This window comes from Macrobrachium nipponense, chromosome 25, assembly GCF_015104395.2.
Source record: "Macrobrachium nipponense isolate FS-2020 chromosome 25, ASM1510439v2, whole genome shotgun sequence".
Taxonomy (NCBI): Eukaryota; Metazoa; Arthropoda; class Malacostraca; order Decapoda; family Palaemonidae; genus Macrobrachium; species Macrobrachium nipponense.
Window position 1 is genome coordinate 69,432,946 of NC_087214.1, and position 20,883 is coordinate 69,453,828.

The window sequence follows — 20,883 nt, forward strand, 5'->3', positions numbered from 1 at the left end:
GCTCTCCACGACTTTATAAGATACAAGACGACAAGCCAAGGTAGACCTAAAGGGAGACTTGTGTGTCAGAATGAGAGAAAAGTTACAAAATGCTCTCTAATAAGAGAAAGTGTTGGTTCTCTTCTCCAGTATTCAGGGAGTGCTGAAATATGCTTAAGACAAGCAAGACATTCTCTGTGGCCTCTTTCCTCAAAAAAATGAAATGAGGATACAGCAAATTGTAATGTTGCAACAAACCAAACCAGCTCGAACGAGTTCCTTCCTCCAACTCCACTTCAAACTCTTCTTCTGCCAGCGGGTGACAGGAGGAGACAGCTGCCGACAGGAGGTAAACAAAAGAGCTTAAAGAATTGCTCTTTCTTCGCAACCCTTGGTCACAGAAAGCAACACTTGTCGATAGGAGGACAGCAGCTGAGTGCTGTAGCGCACTCACCACAACTCGTGAAAGGAAGACAGTTTTAAGCGATTCAGGACTCGGCCAAGTCCGCACAAGTCAACTACTCCACACGAGTCAGCTACATCTGCCCGAGTCAAATGAGGGAAAGAAAACAAGGTACAAAAGATTGGGAGGTGGTGGGAGAGGAGTTAAAACGACTCTCCCGCCTCGTCCAAAAGCAAACATACATACTTGAAAGCATTCTTATAAGAAATGTTGTTAGAAAGCTCTGAAGCTAGAATATTATCTAACGTGGAGAAAACCGTAAATACTACAGACAGTGTAGACTTGAAACAGAAACATTAATCGAGGCAGTAGCAGGATATTGCCGATAGCTGAAGAGAAAGCAGGCAAAGAACGAAGAGAAGCATTATGAAGAAAGAGGAATATGCTAGCGGACGAGAATAATTTAGAGTAACCAAAACATGAGAGAGATAAACAGTCGACCAAAATCCTCTCTAATAAGGTTGACATCTGAATGTGTAAAACTCGCTGCAGATACATGATCATCTCAATAAAATTGTATAGTATACCTAATTATATATTATTGTTAATCCTATGCATGCTAACGCCTCACACTTGGTGTTGATGACAGCAGAATGCGCCTAAGGAGTGAGGATTAATGCTTACCGAAACGGTACTTATGCCAAAGCTTTCCTTAGGCGAATGCTTTAACAGAACGGTCGCTTTAAATCAGCTTCGGACCATGAAAAGGGCGAAGTAGGTATTGGAGGGCACAGAACCCCACCGTCCTGAGAACCGACCCGGTTCCCTGGCAGTGGACATTACCAAGTGTCGCAGGGCAGTCCTAGGCTTGGGCTCCGTACAAATAGGTTTATGTTATGTTATGTTCTAACTTCTCGTTACGCTTTTCCTGAACCGAATGGGGAGCAGAAGGCGGAGCTACAAAGGAAGTCAACACTAGCGCTACCAAAATGCCTAGTCTGAGTAGGGATAGCTGCAGATGAAGGGACACTAAGTAGGATAGAACCGACAGGTTTAAGTCCTGACCTAAGTAATTGCTTTCGCAATCTATTAGTTTCCCGTCTTTCCTATATCTGACATATTCAGGCATAAATTCTCAGAACAATTCCCTACATTCTTCACATCTAGTAGTTCCAAGATCACCTCTGTACCCTTCAAGTACAAACCGAATGTTGATGAACTTCCAATTTCAACATCCTGGTTACAGCAAAATCATTCCTATATAGCCTGATGTTATTGTTTTTGCTTTCGGTTGAAGATATCCTATGAAAATTAAATTGCAATACCGTAAACAGGTGTAAAACCGCCAAACTTCATAGAATACCAACAATCTCCTAACCACAATGGTGGCAAGGAGAATTCTGACAAGAGCTAAAACATTTGAAACACACGTGGTGGAGAACAGGTAAACTAGACAATCATCCTGGCAACCATTTGATTTTTTTGTTTGAATGTCGACTCGCCTAATCAGCGCAGAGATATAGCTAACCTTAACAGTAGGTAAGATTCATCTCAAATAATATTGCCTATAATAAAAACAAAACCACCACAAAAAATATATTAAACACTATTCTCTTTCCCTTCATGATTTAATGCCATTTTCTCAAGTAAACATTATTATGCCTAATACATGCATCCATTTAAATTCTATTCTACTTAGTGCTGATCTCATGGAGTACCACAGCCAAGATGAGCAGAAATAAAATAAGGATTGTTATGTGAATGCATATTTTTTAGGAATTGTAATATTAAGTGTTAATAATTTTAGTAACAGTAGTATCAAGTGTTAATCATTTATGTACATTTAAGTGACACGCCAATAAGATTACTGCTAGTGCCCCAAATGGGTTGTGCCTTATTGCATGCATTGTGTGGTGCTTTGATGGTATTGCAGTCTTTGCAAAACCTCTTGGACCCAGTGAATTGTTTGATTTTTACCTCAGAATTCACCCACTTGATGAACACTGTACGAGTCTAATAATGGCTGAGTGTCTCGTTAAACTGCTTTACTATAAAATGACAATTTGTCCAAAATTGCATTTTTCCTAACTATACAAACCTGAGGTCCTTTTACAATAGGAAGGTACTAGCGGCAGCTGGATAGGTTCGTAAGCTTTCGAACAAGGGGTTCGGTAGTTAACTGCTTGTCCGACAGGCGCGCGCGCGCGACTGGGAGGTAAACAAATCACTTTTGCTTTTGGCCCAAGCAAAAACTGCAGAGTGAGGGGTGGCATGAGGTGGGGCTATGTGTAAAAGGACCTCAGGTTTGTATAGTTAGGAAAAATGCAATTTTGGACAAATTGTCATTTGTTCCGACACGGCATACAAACCTTCGGTCCTTTTACAATAGGAAGACTCACTTCTTGGTGGGTGGAATCTGAGTCTTTTGTGAACAGACTGGTGTTCACCCAACCTTGGAAGCCTCCCTGGTCGTAAGAGCGAGGGAGGGATCCAAGCCTCTGTCCGATTGATCGGGGTGTGCACCGCAGGGATCAATGGTCAGACCTCTGGACCGAGTACTAAGAGAGAGGCAAGCGTATCTCTTCGTACCAGCAATGTAAGAACGTGTTCCTGTACAGGAGCAAAGATAAAGTCATGTTTTTGACTCTTGTAGGCATCCACTTCCCCCCCTTGTAGAAGGAAGTGGTGGATAGTTCTGCTCCTATCCCTAGTGAAAGGGATAGGATGGGGCTCTGTCATATAGCTCACCGGCATCTCGTCCTTATCCAGCAGGGTAATGACCGTATCCCTCTACCCACAGTAGAGGGGTAGAAAAAGATAGAAAGAGAAGCCAGTCACTTTCTCATTCACTATCTATTCATACAGTCACACCAGGACTCGATGCTGTTCAGCCTGCTAGGGTCTGGGTTAGCTAGACGACGTGTTGAGCAGCCACCACGGGTCCTAAGGAAACCGATCCAAGGACCTATGGGCAATATCCAAGAGGTATAAGGAAGGTGCCGGTGGTCTGGTTGTACCACCCACCCCTGCCTTCCATACCTGCGCCACGGAGAAGTTCTTACGAAACGCCAACGAGGGGCCAATACTTCTGACTTCGTGAGCTCTCGGACGGGACGTACGGATGTCGTCACTACCATCAGCCTCATACGCCCTCCTGAAGACCTCACGCAGCCAGGACGAAAGAGTGTTCTTGATACTTCTTTCTTGGTGACCCCGTTGCTAACGAAGAGGCGTCGACACTCAGGCCCGAGGTGTCGAGTTCTCTTCAGATAGCGCCGCGTCCCCCAGGGGACAAAGCAGCATCTCATCCACGTCATTATCTGCATGAAGTTCCCGTACTCTCTTCGCCGATGCCAGGTCCAGCCAGAAGAGGGTCTTGTGAGTTCCCTGGGTTGGCAAGACCTTTGGAGGCTGCTCTTAAGCAAGGAGATCTCGAACGAGTTCGAGATGTCCAATCCCGTCAGTTTCAGGACGAGCGTCAAGGCGGCTCTGTATCCTTTGACTGTGGGAACTTAGAGGAGCTTCCTCGGCGAAGAAAAACGAGGAAAAACCGCTACCTGCTGAAGAGTGGCTCTGAGAGGAGATAGGCCCCGTCTACGACACCAACCACAGAAGACGGCCGACTTCCCCCTGGTACACAGCTGCAGAGGACTGACGGACGTTTACAGCCATCTCTGTTGCTGCGCTACGAAAAAAAGCTTCTCGTTCGCAAGAGATGGTGGATAACAGCCAGCGTGAAGACGTAGGGACTGGACTGCTCGGTGGTACCGCTCGACGTTGTGGCTGGGCGAGAAGGTTTGTGAACCAATGGGGTGGGGAATTTCTCTCGGTTTCTCTTGCGAGAAGAGCCAGCAGGTCCGGATACCAAATGGCCTGTGGCCATTTGGGAGCCATCAGGATCATCCTGAGATTCGGGATGACCAGTGCTCGACTGATCACCTTGCGAATCAGGCTGAACGGGGGAAAGGCATAGGCGAAGAGGTTGTCCCACGGGTGTTGAAGAGCGTCCTCTGCAGCTGCCCATGGATCCGGCACGGCCGAGAAGAACACCTGGAGCTTCCTGTTGTGCCGGATGGCGAACAGATCCTCGACTGGTCGCCGCCACAGGTCGAAGAGCCTTTCCGCCACGTCCTGGTGTAGAGACCATTCGGTCCCTATCACCTGATCCCGACGGCTGAGCGTGTCTGCTACTACATTCCTTCCCTGGAATGTAGCGTGCCGACAGCTCTATTGAGTGCGCCTCGGCCCACTCGTGCACCTGCCGAGTCAACTGATACAACGGGAGAGACACTAGGCCCCCCCTGTTTGTTGACGTAAGCCACCACCGTGGTGTTGACGTACATCAACACCACTGAGTGTCCCATCAAGCGGTCCTGGAACTCTTGGAGAGCGAGGAACGCTGCCTTGAGTTTCAGTACATTGATGTGAAGGTGCTTGTCGTTCTCGTATCACACTCCTGAAGTCCCGCAACTCTTCCAGGTGTGCGCCCCATCCCTCGGTCGATGCGTCTGAGAGCAAGCTGCATGTCCCGGGGGGAGAGTGCGCAGAGGCACTGCTCTTAAGGGGTTCCTGTCGTCCAGTCACCCGGCTAGGTCCTGCCTCACCCCCCCCTCCTGTGTCCGTGACAATTGAAAGCCTTGGGGGCGGGGGGATCGTCGCCTGTGACAACTCTCCTTCAGTCTCCCTGAAGAGACCGCAGGTGAAGACGCCCGTTAGGGACTGGCTTCCCGAGTGACGACAGGTGTCCGATCACGACTTGCCATCGCTGAGCTACCTGTTCCTGCCGAGACAGGAACTGGTTGGCTGCCTCCCTGAATCTGCTGATCCGCGAGTCTGCGGGGAAGACTCGCCCTGCTACCGTGTCGATCCGCATACCCAGGTACTTCATCCTCTGCTTGTGCTCGAGATCGGACTTTTCGAAGTTCAGAACGATCCCCAGATCGCGACAGAACTCGAGCAGTCGATCCCTGTCCTGTAGCAACTGCGAGCGGTAGCTCGCCAGGACTAACCAATCGTCGAGATACCCCATCAGACGTATCCCGTGCGAATGGGCCCAAGCAGACACCAGAGTGAACACTCGCTGCTGAACACCTGTGGGGCGGTTGAGAGGACCGAAGCAATCGCGGCCTGAAGCTGGTACACCGTCCCGTCGAGGATGAAGCGGAGGTACTTTCTGGAGGACTGATGAATGGGTATTTGTAAATAGCATCCTTCAAGTCCACTGAAAGCATGTAATCGTTCTCCCTGATAGAGTCGAGCACTGCGCGTGCCGTCTCCATCGTGAACCGGGTCTGGCGAACCAACCGGTTCAGGGGAGAGAGATCTATCACCGGGCGGGCCGAGCCTCTTCGTAGAACCTTTTCCACCAGTGGGAAGATTCGGACTGTAAAAGCCCGGTGAGTGATCCGTGCCGATTCTACAGCTCTCTTGCTCAGCATGGTCTTGATCTCCTGTCTCAATGCTACGTCCTTCGATGCCCTGGAACGTACGCCCTGCTGTTGGACCGGGTTGGAGGTGAGGGGTGACCGAGATTCGAAGGTTAATAGATCTCCCTCCCGAAGGACATCTACAATCCAGGTCTCGGCGCCGTGGCGCTGCCAAGTTGGCCCAAATGGCTGGCCAGGCACCCCCCCACTTCCGGCGCAGGTGAGGGGGAACGCCGTCCTTCCACTGTGAACGTCGTCTGGGTGGGGCTAATCGACACCTGACAGGAGAGAGCCGATACCGCTCCGACTCATTCCAGTCCTCGTCGAGGTCGAAACCTCAGGAGGACCGAAGGGGTATTTAAATACGGTGTCCGAAGACACGTAGAAACGCCTCTGTCGCAGTAGAGGAGGTGAAGTAGCTTGTTCGACCGTCCAGAACTGAGAGAGCCTTCTTGTCCGGAGACGAGAGACTACCTGGTTCAACCCAGTCGGCAAGCTCCGATCGCGGCAGACCCACCGTCGATTTGGGTTCCCTCTCGGGCCCCAAAACGACTCGAGCCGAGACGTGGCTCTGCTGGTGGGAGCGGCGATCCTTCCCCGAGATCATTGTGCTGACGAATCAGCGCCGTAACCTCGACAAAGTCCCTCTGGATCTCGGAAGTCACAGCATCTTGCAGAGTGGGACCGTTAAGGCCCTTCGAACAAGAGCATATTCCGAGAACCTTCCTCCTTAAGGAAGGGGGAACAAAAAGCGACAGCCCTCTCGGTTCTTCCCCATCCACTTGCGCATACGTCCTGGGCCGGTCCCAGAACCGTGCCTGGCACGTAGGCCGTTGTGGTGGGATCATGAGGGGCGCACCCCTCACGATCACTCCTCAATACCTCGCTCCTCCCGGTGTAACCCGAGGAGGTTGAAGGTACGGGAGAGGCAGACCTGACGCTCCCTCATTGCTCGCTGGCAGCACCAGCAGGCTTTGAGGGCTGCAGGCGATCGTCAAACCCGTGGTGGCAATCGAGCTGCAGGCCTGGTCGAACCGTCTCCTGTGGAGAACGGCTGGACTGAGCACAGCGGCCCCGATCTCGAGAGTATCAGAAGAGCTGGTGCTGGTTGCCGTACCCGGTCGCTTTCTGTGAGAGCGACGGTCAGGCGACCTGCAGGCTCCACTGTCACAGTGAGACCGGTGCTTGTCCTCACGGCACGTCACGTCGCTGGTTCCAGCCGTGGCTGGCACCGGCGAACGGGAGGACCTCTTCCCAGCCTCAGCCCGTGGTCGGTCGTGGACCGTCACGTCCCCGGGTAGCCAGCTGTTCACCGCGAGAGTGAGAGCTGGTCTGGTGAGAGTCGCATAAGCGGCTGTCACCATTTTCCTTCCGCCCCGTGCCGTGAACCTGACGCTGAGCGGACTCAGAGGTCTGGTTCCTGGCTGCACGGTCGCTGTAGGCGACCGTACACTCGGTACCTCCCGCGAACGAGAGGCCGAGACGGACCCTGATGCAGTGGCAGAACCACTGACACCAGGCGAGGAAGTACCGGTGTTAGCCGGTACCCCTCTGGTCCCCGTAGTCGTCTTCCTTGCGGAAGAAGAGACGGGCCCCGCTCCCGAAGGAGCAGGAGGACCAGCGGAAGGAACCCTCCCGTCCCACCGAGGTGAGACGGGTCCCGAGAAGCTCCCGAGGGAGACTTCTTAGGAGGGAGGAGGCAACCTTCTTCTTCCTCGCTGTGAAGCCTTAGAAGTCGAAGGGGAAGAGGCGGCAGCCGACGACGATGAAGAAGATGAAGACAACGACGACGACACCTTCCTCCTCTTCTTCGTCAGCTTCCTCAGGACAGACGTAAGATCGGCTATCCAGGGCGGAGCCTGGGGCTGCTGTAGCCGAAGCCACAGGGCCCGGACGCACCTGTACAGACAGACCAAAGTCTGGGGTAGTACCACCACGAACAGGGACGACATCAGCAGGTATGGGCATCTCAGGAACAGCAGGCACAGCCAGCACAGCATCGGTAGGGACAGCCAGCGCCAGCAACGGCAGGGGACAGCCAGCGCAGCAACGACAGGGACAGCCAGCGCAGCAACTGCATGGACAGTCAGCCCAGAATCGGCAGGTACGGCAGGCAGCACCGGAAACACAGGAAGTGGAGCAGCAGCCAGCAACATCCTGGTACTGGCGGCAGGTCCAGGGGCGAGCTCTAGGGCAGCGGAAGTGTGGTCGCTGCAGCGCGGCAACCACGAGCGCGGCGGCGGCACGCCCCCTCTCGGTACGGCGAACGGCACTTCACAGCGGCTGTAGGCAAGACTGTTACCATCTGAGGCGAAGTACACCAGTGAGGAGGGACGTCGTCACCTGGAGCGTGGTCACCACTCCATGGGTGACCGCAGTAGGCCCAGACATAGAACCGCAGCCCCTGGACACTAGCACGCCCCTGCAAATGGAAGGACGCCCATACCTCACCAAGGTCCACCCTCGTGGCAGTAGCACCTGCGGAATAACATTAGTATGCGTTAAGTGGGGGGGAGAAGTCCCCCCCTTCCGCCGCTGGCGGGGCGGCCCGTCCTCCGAACGAGTGGGAAAAAGAAGGAACCAAACTAACCCGAACCGGGTGAAGAGAGAGAAGGGAATGGAAAGAAAGAAAAAAGGAAGAAGAGAGGGGGGGAAGAAATCCCTAGAGGGAGAAGGAAGAGAGAGGAATGGAGAGGAGAAGGAGAATAAAGAAGGAAGGGAGAAGGAAGAAGGGGAAGAGAAGACGAGAAAACAAGAGAACTATGACGACTACGGGGGCTACCAAACCAGTACTATACGACCCTACTATCCCCGCCAAGCCTGTAACACAACAGACAGACCGGACACAAAAGACCCCTAAAGGAATTACAATTGGTACATCGGGCACCGAGCGCCCTCCCCGCGCTCGACGGATCGGGCGGGCGAGGAGAAGAACGCCGATAACCTCCCCCCCCCCCCCCCCCCCCCAAGGGGAAGGGCCATCTGTGGGAGCTGAGCGGGGGGGGGGGGGGGGAGGGGGGGGGGGGGGGGGGGGGTCTCGTTCACCACCCTCCCCCGCACAGTACCCATGTACCCAACAACAATATAAGAGCCCGAGAGCAATCGTGCCATCGGCCCGAATGCAGGGCATAAAGGATCAATTCCCCTGACTGAGCGGAACTTGAACCAAATAATATTGATGCAATCAATAATAAGGAATAAAATGAAAATGCATCTTGCATACGATTCACTTCACAATGAATAAGGGCTCGGATCGACGCATTTGCGCCCCTAGGTACCGAGCGCAAGGTGAAAGGATCAATTCCTTACCTTTATGGATCAAGGTTTCTGGAAACCTTGATCCATAATGAATTGATGCAATCAAAAAATATATGAAAATGAAAAGACTACTGCGCTTGCGATTTCACTTCATACAAATAAAAAGGGGAAGGATCAATTCCCGGGAATCGCGGAAACATTGATCCCAGTAAACAATGCAATCTCAATAAAAAATGAAAATGAAAAAGAACTGCACTTGCGATTTCACTTCATTCAAAATAAAAAGGGGGAAGGATCAATTTCCGGGTAAGCTCGGAAACTGATCCAAAATGAGTATTGCTACAATCAAAATAGTATATGAAAATGAAAAGAATACTGTACTTGCCGATTCCACTTCTATACTAAATAAGTTTCCGTGCCGAGCGCATTCGTTCGGCAACGGGCATACAGGTCAAAAAAATATAAATGAAAAGAGCACTTACTTACGATTTTCATCTACACATTTCCAACCCAATATACGCTCGGAGCGAGTGCTCCCGCCCTCGGCACCGAGCATACACAATACGAGGATCATTTTTTGGGAAAATGAATTCCCGCACTTACGCCCTTCAGTCCCGGCACTCGGGTAATCGGAGGGCGTGGTGACACCAAGATCCTTTAATTCACAATTGAATTCAATGAAATGATTGTACTTACAATTCAGTTTCACTAGATAATTAGAAAAAGAAAAACACAATCATGCGAAAAGCAAACGACGATGAAGCGGGCAGAGAGCGATGATACACGTCCACACGCCAGCAGGCCGAAAGCAAAAGTGATTTGTTTACCTCCCGTCGCGCAGCGCGCGCCTGTCGGACAAGCAGTTAACTACCGAACCCCTTGTTCGAAAGCTTACGACCTATCCAGCTGCCGCTAGTACCTTACCTATTGTAAAAGGACCGAAGGTTTGTATGCCATGTCGGAACAAAGATCACATTCTCTTGTTCAATCTGGTACTTGAAATCAGAAGAATTTATTCTCCAAGGGATAAAAGAATCCAGCTTCCATTACCCTCCAAAGGACCACTTAGGATTTCCACAGGAACAAACTAAACTTGAAAGCAACATGCAATACTGTATACAGAACTGTTGCAAATGCTCTATGTCATTCTCTTCTGAAGTACCTTAGCATTCAAACTGAAGGGCGTACGAGCAGGTTACATGCCCGGAAATCATTTCATAATTACAGTACTCAAATACTCACTTAATGTGTCAATTCCCAAGGAGTCCGGCGTATAGTCGAGGTAGCCCAGTATGTCAATGTCGGAATCAGGTGACCCAAGCGTAGGATTCTGCTTCACCATTGATATCCTTAAGGGAGGCAGATGCTGAAATTTAAAAAATCAAATATAAACCACAGTATAGAAGGAATTCAGAATGTATTTTGAAATCAGCCTCATATGGGGACTGTAACAAGGTAAAATGTAACAGACTTAACTTGCTCCTATGGATAGGACGAGGTCTTTCAGTACTGACAGAGATATCTAGAGTAAAAAGGCTTTCAAAAGTTGCAACAGGAGGATAACCTCACAGTTGCACTAAGAACCCCTTGTTAGAAGAGGGTAGAAACTAAGAGAAGAAAGATAATATGAATGGAGGTAGAGTAAAAGGAATAAAGATGCTCTCTCTCTAAAAACAATTCCATAAACAAAGAAATGATGTACAGCAACAATGACATATAAATTCTTTTAACATACACTGGTGGCTCTGCTACTCACCTGCGGTTTTCCTTTTCTCTCGCCATTACAGCCCTGCACAGCTCGGTTAATGCTGAAGTCCTGGACGTCGACGGAAGCTGCCTCTGGAATATGCAACTTTGCAGTTAGTATTTGAACACGGCATAAAATAACTCAGACCTCTTTTGTATAATAAGATAACTAACTGATGAAACTGTAATATGAAAAGCATCAAGCAACTCTGACATCATTTGCAAAATAGGGAAATCTATGACACTGCAACATTATTATCAGTAATGTGGGCTTGTGAAACATACAAAGAATCAAGTCAGGTAACGAAATGATAGAAAAAAACGAGTGCTAGCAATATACAATTAGCAATTTTCAGTGCAAGACTAAAAACAAAAAAAAAGGACATACAAATTCTTTCCACTCACATGGATAAATAAACTGCTATTTTTAAACATTAAAATACATATAGTACCACATATGCTTCTTATTCATTTATGTTTTCATATTTCATCATCACTTTCTATGTTATAAGCTGAAAACTGTTTTCCAATACTGAGTGATACTCAAGACTGACCCTTCAAGATTCATACACATTCTTATTATTTGGGATAGTTTCCAAGCCCTTTTTTCCTCATTCTAAGAAAACAGGCTTCAAAGATTTTTATACTGCATTCAGAGCTGCTAACTAGCTCATCTTTTGTGGAAATTTAGTTGGAAAATCTAACAATGCTGACAGCTGGCTGAAATTCTGAGACGTTATAAAGTGTCAAAAACTGAGACACAATGACTGGAAAACTCAAAAACTAAAAAAAAAAAAAAAAAAAAAAAAAGATATTATGTAAATTCGTTACTACAGGAACAAATGAGTACATTTTAAAAAGATTTTACTCACCCACACTGACACGAGGTATCGTCGTTTTCTCCGCTCCCTCTCCGGAGCTTGCCTGAAGGCCCCCTTGTTCCTCACCGACGTTGACTGTCCCATAGTTCTCATCGCTGTTGATTACGGAAGCCAGTGGTTCCATTTCCTGATGGACATTACCGCCAAATGTCTGGAAAATGAAACTCATTTCGTTCAAGCCTGACGGGACGAGAAAATGCAGAGAAAGAGCAAAGAGCAAACTCTTAACTGACGGTCTTGTCACTGATGAGGAAATGCACTGTCTTGTTAAAGAGCCCTAGCTTTTAACCAACACTCTTGTCACTGGTTAGACGAGGAAATGCATCATCTTGTTACAAAGAGCAACCTTAACTGACACTGTAGTCACTGGTTGGACCAAGATTATAAAAATATGTAAGTCATTCACCTTACCCTAATGTGAGCCTAACTCTTATCAGTATTGATATACAAGATATTGTTTACAGTATATACATTAATATTAACAATCCCCCTGATTAGGATATCAAATTATCAAAAACAGTTGCTTTTATATCTTATGCTCTCTATGTAACCTTGTTCCTAATACAAAATACTCTTTGTTCAGTAACAAACCTGAACAACTTTTATGAAAAAACAAGCAAAATATAATTGCCAGAAATGTTTCCTTGCTTTGTTTACCTCTCCAACTAAATCTTTTCTAGAAACTTATAAAATGTTCAGACACTGATTCGAAACACTACTGTTTGAATAGTCTCCCTATGGAATTTCAGTTATGTAACGAACATCATCTATCCGCAAGGTTTGCAGACTCATTATCTAATCTCCCACCTGTGATTACTGTATCTTATCATGTTCTAACCTTAAAGATAACAATGATTTCCATTTTATTAACCCTGAAATCCCAGGGCAATTCAACTATAAAGATAAATTGCCTAGTTAGAAGTGAAATGTTTATGGAATCCCTATAAAGATGGATACGAGAGGGAGTAATGTTTTAAATTACCACACAAAGTTAAGGATAAATGAAATAATGGACAAGTCCCTTTCTTCAAATAACTTTCAGGTATAAAGTGACACAAATTCACGAGGATATCTGGGCACCTTTCTCCTAAAAATTCTTCTACAATGGAACCTTCTCCATTTCCCAAGATTTATAAATCAATAATACTTTCAACAAAAACAGCTGTCTGGAACTATCAACCCATACGAAAAACTACCATCCACTCAAAAGTGAAAACATTACAAATCACTGACAACCATCTAACTGCTGGACACACTTATACCTATTAATTCAGATAGCATACATATTCCTATCTGGTTAGTTGGGTACTCATGGTACAGCTATGTATCAATTGGTAGACTAAAGGTTCACATTTTGACAAAACCACGATTTATATAACGGTAATTTTGAAAAAATCACACATTTTCCATGTGCGGTACATTCATTCATGTTTACATGCAAAAGATATTCCTGTATGGAAATTGCAGTGTGGAAAATCATGCTGGAAGCTGACATATCTTATCTGAATAATGACGTGAATGTTCAATAATATTTATTTTCTTCTAATCTCTTCAAAGAAAGGTTATAGAAATTGCAGAAGGGATGACAACACAACACTCCATAGCTTTCAAGAAATAACAACCTAGAGGTCCTGTTTACAATTAACCCAATAAGATCACCTTCTAAAATGTATACTATGTATAATGGTTTGGGATTTTCAAATACATTCAAAATTACTAGCAAAAACTGTAAAATAACACAGAAGGAATGTAATACAACCTAAAAGGAAAATTTACACTATAAATGATAAAACACACCACAGATTTGAATAACTTACTCACCTTTGCATATATATTATGCAAGATCTTTGTGAAAAACTTCATTCTTGATTTGTATGAGGTTACATGTCCCGATATCACAAGAATAAGTTCAGTGATCTTTGCCTGACTAAGTGCCCCACATTACAAGGCTATACATGCACAGGACACTAGCTAAAATCAGTTCCTCTCAATCACTCATTAACGATGTATCACTTCACGAAACAAACAGAAAGCAATTTAATTATCAATAGTAAACGATTTAATGCTTTCATTTAAATATAACCGCCAGCAAGAGAGACGCAGGGAGTGAGTGAATGCTGGGTGGCCAATCCAACAACTGACTTCAATTGGCAAATGGATTAGCAGGGGTGGATCAATATGGGCCACCCAAATTAACATAATGAGGGCCACACCTGTGCCTAGCTCACAAAATTACTATTTCTGCGTAACTCCACTGTGGGTACCAGGAGAAGGAGTTTTCTGTAACATAACTACAGTACTACCAAGTTGCTTGATAAAAGGCAAATGTAATTTGCAATGCATTTTTGACTATCATCAATACTTTGGTAAAAGTCTTGCAAGGTACAGTACAAGCAGAAAACACCAATATGGATTTCTTCCACCATCTTTTTACTAATGATGTTGTGAGAGGAAGAAATAAGAGTGATATTTTCAAAGCAATACACGATAAGGGAGTGTTCTTAACTCTTAGTGGATATGTTCAGTCTGACACATTCCTACCAATAATGAGACTATGACATCATATGCAAATATTATGATCACCATAAACAATTACCTATCAATAATAACCCTGATGAGAAATATTAAAATGAAGTTTTTATGATAAAACAAAGTTTAATGTATACTTACCTGGCAGGTATATATATAACTATATTCTCTGTCAAACTGGCAGAAATTTTCAAAACTCGTGACAAACGCTATTTACCTAGTAGTTCAGGTGACCACCACCCCGTTCCCGTGGCGCTGGCACTCGGAACCATTCCCATTTTCGTCAGATTTTCTCTGAACCCTGTCTCCTGAGGGGAGGAGGGTGGGAGGGAATTTATTAATATACCTGCCAGGTAAGTATACATTAAACTTTGTTTTATCATAAAAACTTCATTTTAATGTATGACACTTACCTGGCAGGTATATATCTAGCTGATTGACACATTTGGAGGTGGGTCAAAGACAGCAACATTGTTAGAGTTCAAATAATTAAAAATTATTATATAACCCTTGGTTCCTTACCTGCTAAGGTAGCTGACTTCATAGGCCCTGCCTCTGAGCCTGCTTAAACCTTAGGAGCTCTCAACTAGGACGTGGCCTGTTTGTTGAAGAAGCTAATAAAGGGTCTGACAACTGGACGTGACCAATTTGTTGACAGGAAACCCACAGCCCTCTCATACCATGGGCATTCATGCTAGGAATTGTTAATTCACCTGAACTACACACACACATCACCAAAAACAAAACCACAACAAGACTGAAGAGGGAATATTCCTTCTCAGACGACCAAAAAACACCATCACCTGATTAAAAGTTCCCTAGCATATTAGTAAGTTATGGGGTGGAAACTCCTTTGCCCAATACTGTACCAGAGGACACGTAAGGACCCAACGTCTGACATTTGTCAAAAGTTGTGCTTATATCTCTCAGATAATGAGAGGCAAATACTGAATTCGTCCTCCAAAACTTTGTCTCAATTTCTTTGAGGGATAAGTTCTTCTTAAATGCCAAGGACGTAGCTACCGCCCTGACTTCGTGAGCCTTAACTTTAAGCACTCCGAAGTTCTGTTCTTGGCAAAGCATATGTGCTTCTTTAATAAGTTCTCTCATAAAGAAGGCCAAAGCATTTTTAGTCATGGGCCTACTAAGGTCTTTGACTGAACACCACAGAGAACCAGATGTCCCTCTGATGCCTCTTGTTCTTTCCACATAAAAGCGTAAAGCTCTCACTGGGCAGAGAACTCTTTCCTGTTCATGACCCACAAGATCAGACAGACCCAGAATATCAAAGGATCTTGGCCAAGGATTAGAAGGGTTCTCGTTCTTGGCCAAGAAGCCTTCCTGGAAAGTACACACTGCCTTGTTATGCTTCCAGCCTACTTCCTTATTTATCGCCTGAAGCTCACTAATTCTTTTAGCCATGGCCAAGGCGACTAAAAAGATGGTCTTCTTCGAGACATCTCTCAAAAAGGCCTTGTCTAAAGGTTCAAACTTACTCGAACCTAGATACTTCAATACGACGTCTAGATTCCAGGAAGGGGGTCTGCATTGAGTTTGCTTCCTGGTTTCAAAAGATCTTACAAGATCCCTAAGATCTAGACTATTGGAAATATCTAGACCTCTGTGTCTGAACACAGAGGCTAGCATACTCCTATAACCTTTAATCGTCGAGATCGACAACCCTACCTCCTTCTTCAAATAAAGGAGGAAGTCTGCTATCTGGGTGGGTCAGAGGTACTGGGATGACGACACCTTCCTCTTCTTACACCACTTACGGAAGGTCTCCCACTTCGACTGGTACACCATGATTGTAGAGGTTCTTCTAGCTCTAGCCACTGCACTGGCCACCTCTCTAGAGTATCCCCTCGCTCTGACAAGACTTTCGATAGTCCGAACGCAGTCAAACCTAGAGCGAGGGTATTCTTGTGAAACCTGTCGAAGTGGGGCTGTTTGAGTAAATCTACTCTTAGGGGCAGTGTTCTTGGAGTATCCACTGTCCATTCCAGTACTTCTGTGAACCAACTTTGGGCCGGCCAATAAGGAGCTATCAGAGTTAGCCTTGTTCCGTGGCTCTCTCTGAACTTCTTCATCACCTTTCCTAACACCTTGAACGGAGGAAAGGCGTACGCATCCAGACCTGTCCAATCCAACAGGAAGGCATCCACTGCCACTGCTTGAGGGTCTGGAACTAGTGAACAGTAGTTCGGTAATCTTTTTTTTTTGGCTGTAGCAAAAAGATCCACTACTGGCTGGCCCCACAAAGCCCACAGACTCTGGCATACTTCTAGATGCAATGTCCACTCTGTCGGAAGAAGTTGTCCTTCCCTGCTCAAAAGGTCCGCTCTGACATTCTTCTCCCCCTGAATGAACCTGGTGAGCAGAGAAACATTCTCCTCTTCCGCCCAAAGAAGAACTTCTTTCGCCAGACTGTACAGGGGAAAGGAATGCGTCCCTCCTTGCTTGCGGATGTATGCAGAGCTGTGGTGTTGTCCGAGTTGATCTGCACTGTCTTGTCGTGTACCAACTCCCTGAACGACTTCAAGGCCAAGAAAATCGCCATCAGTTCCCTCCTGTTTATGTGCCAGGTCGCTTCCTCTTTGCTCCAAAGACCTGACACTTCTTGAGGGCCCAGCGTCGCTCCCCAACCTGCGTCTGAGACGTCGGAGAACAATGTTAGGTTTGGGTTCTTCTGCTGGAGTGACATACCCTCTGCCAACTTCCTTGGAGTTAGCCACCAACTCAATTCCCTCTTGATTCTGGTGGGAATTTGAAACTGGAAGGAATCCGGTTGCGATCTTCTTGACCAGGCTTCCTTCAGGAAAAACTGTAACGGTCTCATGTGAAGCCTCCCTAGAGAAATGAACCGCTCTAGCGAAGAGAGTGCGCCCAGTAAGCTCATCCACTCTCTTGCTGAGCATCGGTCTTTCTCTAGGAAGTCTTGCACCTTCCGAAGGCATAGGGCTTGCCTGTCGGGGGATGGAAAACCTGAAAAGTCACTGATGAGATCAGAATCCCCAAATAAACTATCTCTTGATTGGGAGTCATCTGAGACTTCTCTAGGTTCACTATCAGACCCAATTCGTTCGCCAAATTTAAGGTCTGTCTTAGGTCCTCCAGACATTGTCGTCTTGACTGGGATCTTATCAGCCAGTCGTCTAAGTAAAACGAAACTCTGATCCCTAGCAAGTGCAACCACTTCACCACGTTGGACATCATTCTCGTGAACACTTGGGGGGGCTGTACAAAAACCGAAGCAAAGGGCCCTGAATTGAAAGACCCTGTTTTGGATCACGAACCTTAGGTACTTCTTGCATTTTGGATGAATTGGAATATGGAAGTATGCGTCTTGTAGATCCAGGGTCACCATCCAGTCCCCTGGACGTACCGCTGCCAGTACTGACTCGTTTGTTTCCATGGTAAACTTGGTCTTTTCCACGAACAAGTTTAGCTGACTTACGTCCAGTGCTGGTCTCCAAGCTCCCGAGGATTTCGCAACCAGGAACAGCCGATTGTAAAACCCCGGAGATTCGTGGTCCAGAACAGGTTCTATTGCTCCTTTCTCTAGCATGGAAAGGACTTGGTCCCACAGAGCCTTTTCCTTTACTAAATCGTTGTAACACGCCCCTAGGGCTCTCGGAGATGTCGAAAGAGGAGGCTTCCTCAAGAAGGGGATTTTGTAACCTTTTCGAGCTACACTGATGGCCCAGGGATCTGCATTCTTGCTTTGCCAGACTTCCCAAAACTCCTGGAGTCTGGCCCCAACTGACGTCTGGAGGACTTGATTCTCATTGTTTAGTAGAGGTCTTTGATCCCCTTTTAGCAGTGAATCTTTCCCTCTAAGGAGGGGCAGACGAAAGTCTACCTCGAAAGGGCTGTTGAGTAGGTCTCGACTCCTTCGGTGCCTTCTTAACCAGTTTGGAAGGCAAGAACTTCCTCACTGAGGACGTTAGAAGATCCTACGTTGCCTTCTGAGATAGAGCCAGAGCTATATGTATCTCTAATAATCTCCGAAGGAAACAGCTGGTTAGACAGAGGCAAAAACATTAACTCTGCGACTTCTTTATCCATGCAGGACATAATACTCTTTGGAACCTCCAACTCCGACGAATCCTCACTTTCCAACGTGCGCGCCAAGGCCCCCAACGACCAATCGAGGAAGTTGAAAACCTCGAACGTCCGAAATATTCCCTTTAAAAGATGATCAAACTCTGACGAAGTCCACCAGATCTTGGCAGAGTGTAACGCCTGTCTGCGTGAACTATACACAATACTGGAAAAATCTCCCTGGGAGGAGGCAGGCACTCCCAGGCCATGACTTTCCCCATGGCTTACCACACTCCCGACTTCGAGGCTAACTTGGCTGGAAGGAAAGCGAAAGAAGACTTCCCTGCTTCCTTCTTCTCCTTCAACCACACATTCACACGTTGAAGCGCTTTCTTCGCCGAAATAGAGAGAGTCATCTTCAGGAATGAGGACTTCTTGGGGGTTTTTGTTTTCGAAAACTGCGAAAGGGGTGACAAAGGAGCAGAAGGTTGAAACTCCCCTTCAAAAAGCGAAAGAAGACAGGAAGTCAGGATCTTATAATCCGACGAAGGATCCATACTCGTCTTCTGCAAACTACTCCACGTCCTCTTCTGCTGAAGAAATGTCCTGGAAATCGTTGTCCTGTAGAACACTATCGCGGTCTTGGCGAGCGGAGGACGGGTCAACGTCCTGCCGCCTGCGTCCTGCGTCCAACGAGACAAGCTTCTTCTTGCGTCCTGCGTCCTGAACAGCTGCACGATCGTCCGTCCTCGATAAACCACTGCGTCCTGTCTCCCAGGCGAAAGCCGAACAAGAAGGAGGAGGCAAACTCTTGTCATGCGTCCTCTTGGAGGACTTCACGGGGAGGGAATCATCCTTACGTCTAGAGGAAGGTTGAATGGGAGTCTCCAAGAATTGACGAGTACTGCTAACTTAGCCTGCATGTCTCTTAAAAAGTCTCTAGTATTCTCTTCCTGACGAATCGAATGCGACAGAGGAGAGATTCGAGCAGGGCTAGGACGGTGAGGAGAGCGATCTTGAACTCTACCCAAAGGAGAGGGAAGAGGAGAAGGAATCTAAGCAGAAGGAGGCGATTCTCTTGCCGAAATAATGGCTCCCAAAGAACGTCCTGCGTCCTCTCTCGAACAAAAGATCTTCTTCCTTTTAACATGAACTGCATCCTCATCACTCGAAGACAATATCTCCGGACTACTCCATCCTTCACGAACGAGGGAAGGCCTATCCTGAGCCAAGGATGTCCTGAAGGTCCTCTTGAGGGGACGCGAAACTTCTAAATGCCGCCGTTCCCTGCCTGATGTCGAGCCATCAGAGGACGCACATTTCCCAGTAGCGCCTTTTCTATGGCGTACTGCAGCAGCCTGGGACGTAACAACAGGACTGCCTGAAGGGACGACTGACCGCGACAAAACCCCTCTCGCCTCCCTTCGACTGTCGACATGCCTTCTCCCTTGGGTCTGGGAGCTTGACAGAGGTCTAAGTCTAGGAGCACGAGAGAGAAGATACAGACTCCCGACCCCTCCACCCTACACTCTTACTCACATCAAAAACCACTCGCTTTGTCGGTTAACCGCGTATTTGGTCGCCCATAGAAGCAAGGGCAGCGAACACTTTTCCACATACTGTGAATCCGCGCCTCCTGCCCGACTAGCCAAGCAGCTGGGCGCTAGGAGAAACCTGGGGGGAAGTTTTCTACATGATCTACATTAGAAGGAGCTGGAGAAGAAACAGATTCACTCCTTTTACTAGAAGCATTAGATCTTTCACTTCGAGATACAGATCTCCTCACACGATCTTTCTCCAACCTGTCTACATACTTCGTGAGGATCTTCCACTCCTTCTCTGTCAATTCTCACATTCTATGCATCTATTCTCCCAAGTGCACACAATCTCTCTACATTTCTTGCAAACTGTGTGAGGGTCCACCGAAGCTTTCGGCAACCTCACCTTACAACCTTCTCTCACACAAACTCTAAACATACCACCTGAATCAGACATATCCAAAGAATATCCAAAGCGAATGCCAAGCCAACGTTCCAAGTACAATACCAAATAATCCGTCCAAAATCAGCGAAAAGTCGGCAACGAGATCGAAAATCTAGCAGGGAATCACCAACAATGTTGACGGTTCGGCTGGCAGAGAAAATCTGACGAAAATGGGAATGGTTCCGAGCGCCAGCGCCACGGGAACGGGGTGGTGGTCACCTGAACTACTAGGTAAATAGCGTTTGCCGCGAGTTTTGAAAATTTCTGCCAGTTTGACAGAGAATATAGCTATATATATATACCTGCCAGGTAAGTGTCATACATTAAAATACTCGTTTCGTCTCAAACTTTTGCGACTGCAAAAGTTACTACAGCGCACCTTTGTAGAATTTGGCTTGGATTAATCTGAGACTAACATGAAATTATCAGTATTAATGGACACAGCTACTGCACTAGAAAAGACGTGAGATACAAAGGAACAGACAAAAGGATAGAAGATAAAAAAGCATGGAAAAAACGTGTTAAAAATTCCAACCAAAGAAGAAGAATGGACATATACTGGAAAGAGAGTGCATGTAATGAAAAGAGGACAACAAAAAGTAAGTTTATGCTTTGGAAATTTGTTCCCACATGA

The 20,883-nt window shown here is 46.9% G+C and overlaps 1 protein-coding gene across 8 annotated transcripts in view; it reads right to left on the reverse strand.

Annotated features, from left to right (window-relative positions):
- LOC135199512 (phospholipase D1-like) overlaps positions 1–20,883 on the reverse strand; it is a 93,048-nt gene that overhangs the window by 63,082 nt on the left and 9,083 nt on the right. For 6 of the 8 annotated variants that reach the window (XM_064227626.1, XM_064227631.1, XM_064227628.1 and 3 more), the window contains exons 2-4: positions 11,685–11,844; positions 10,823–10,905; positions 10,309–10,432 (exon numbers count right to left, since the gene is read on the reverse strand). In XM_064227626.1, the coding sequence (XP_064083696.1) occupies positions 10,309–10,432; positions 10,823–10,905; positions 11,685–11,844 (367 nt within the window). Of the gene's footprint in view, positions 1–10,308; positions 10,433–10,822; positions 10,906–11,684; positions 11,845–12,350; positions 12,472–13,514; positions 13,727–20,883 lie in introns of those variants that run through there. The other 2 variants (XM_064227625.1, XM_064227630.1) reach the window with 2 other exon arrangements.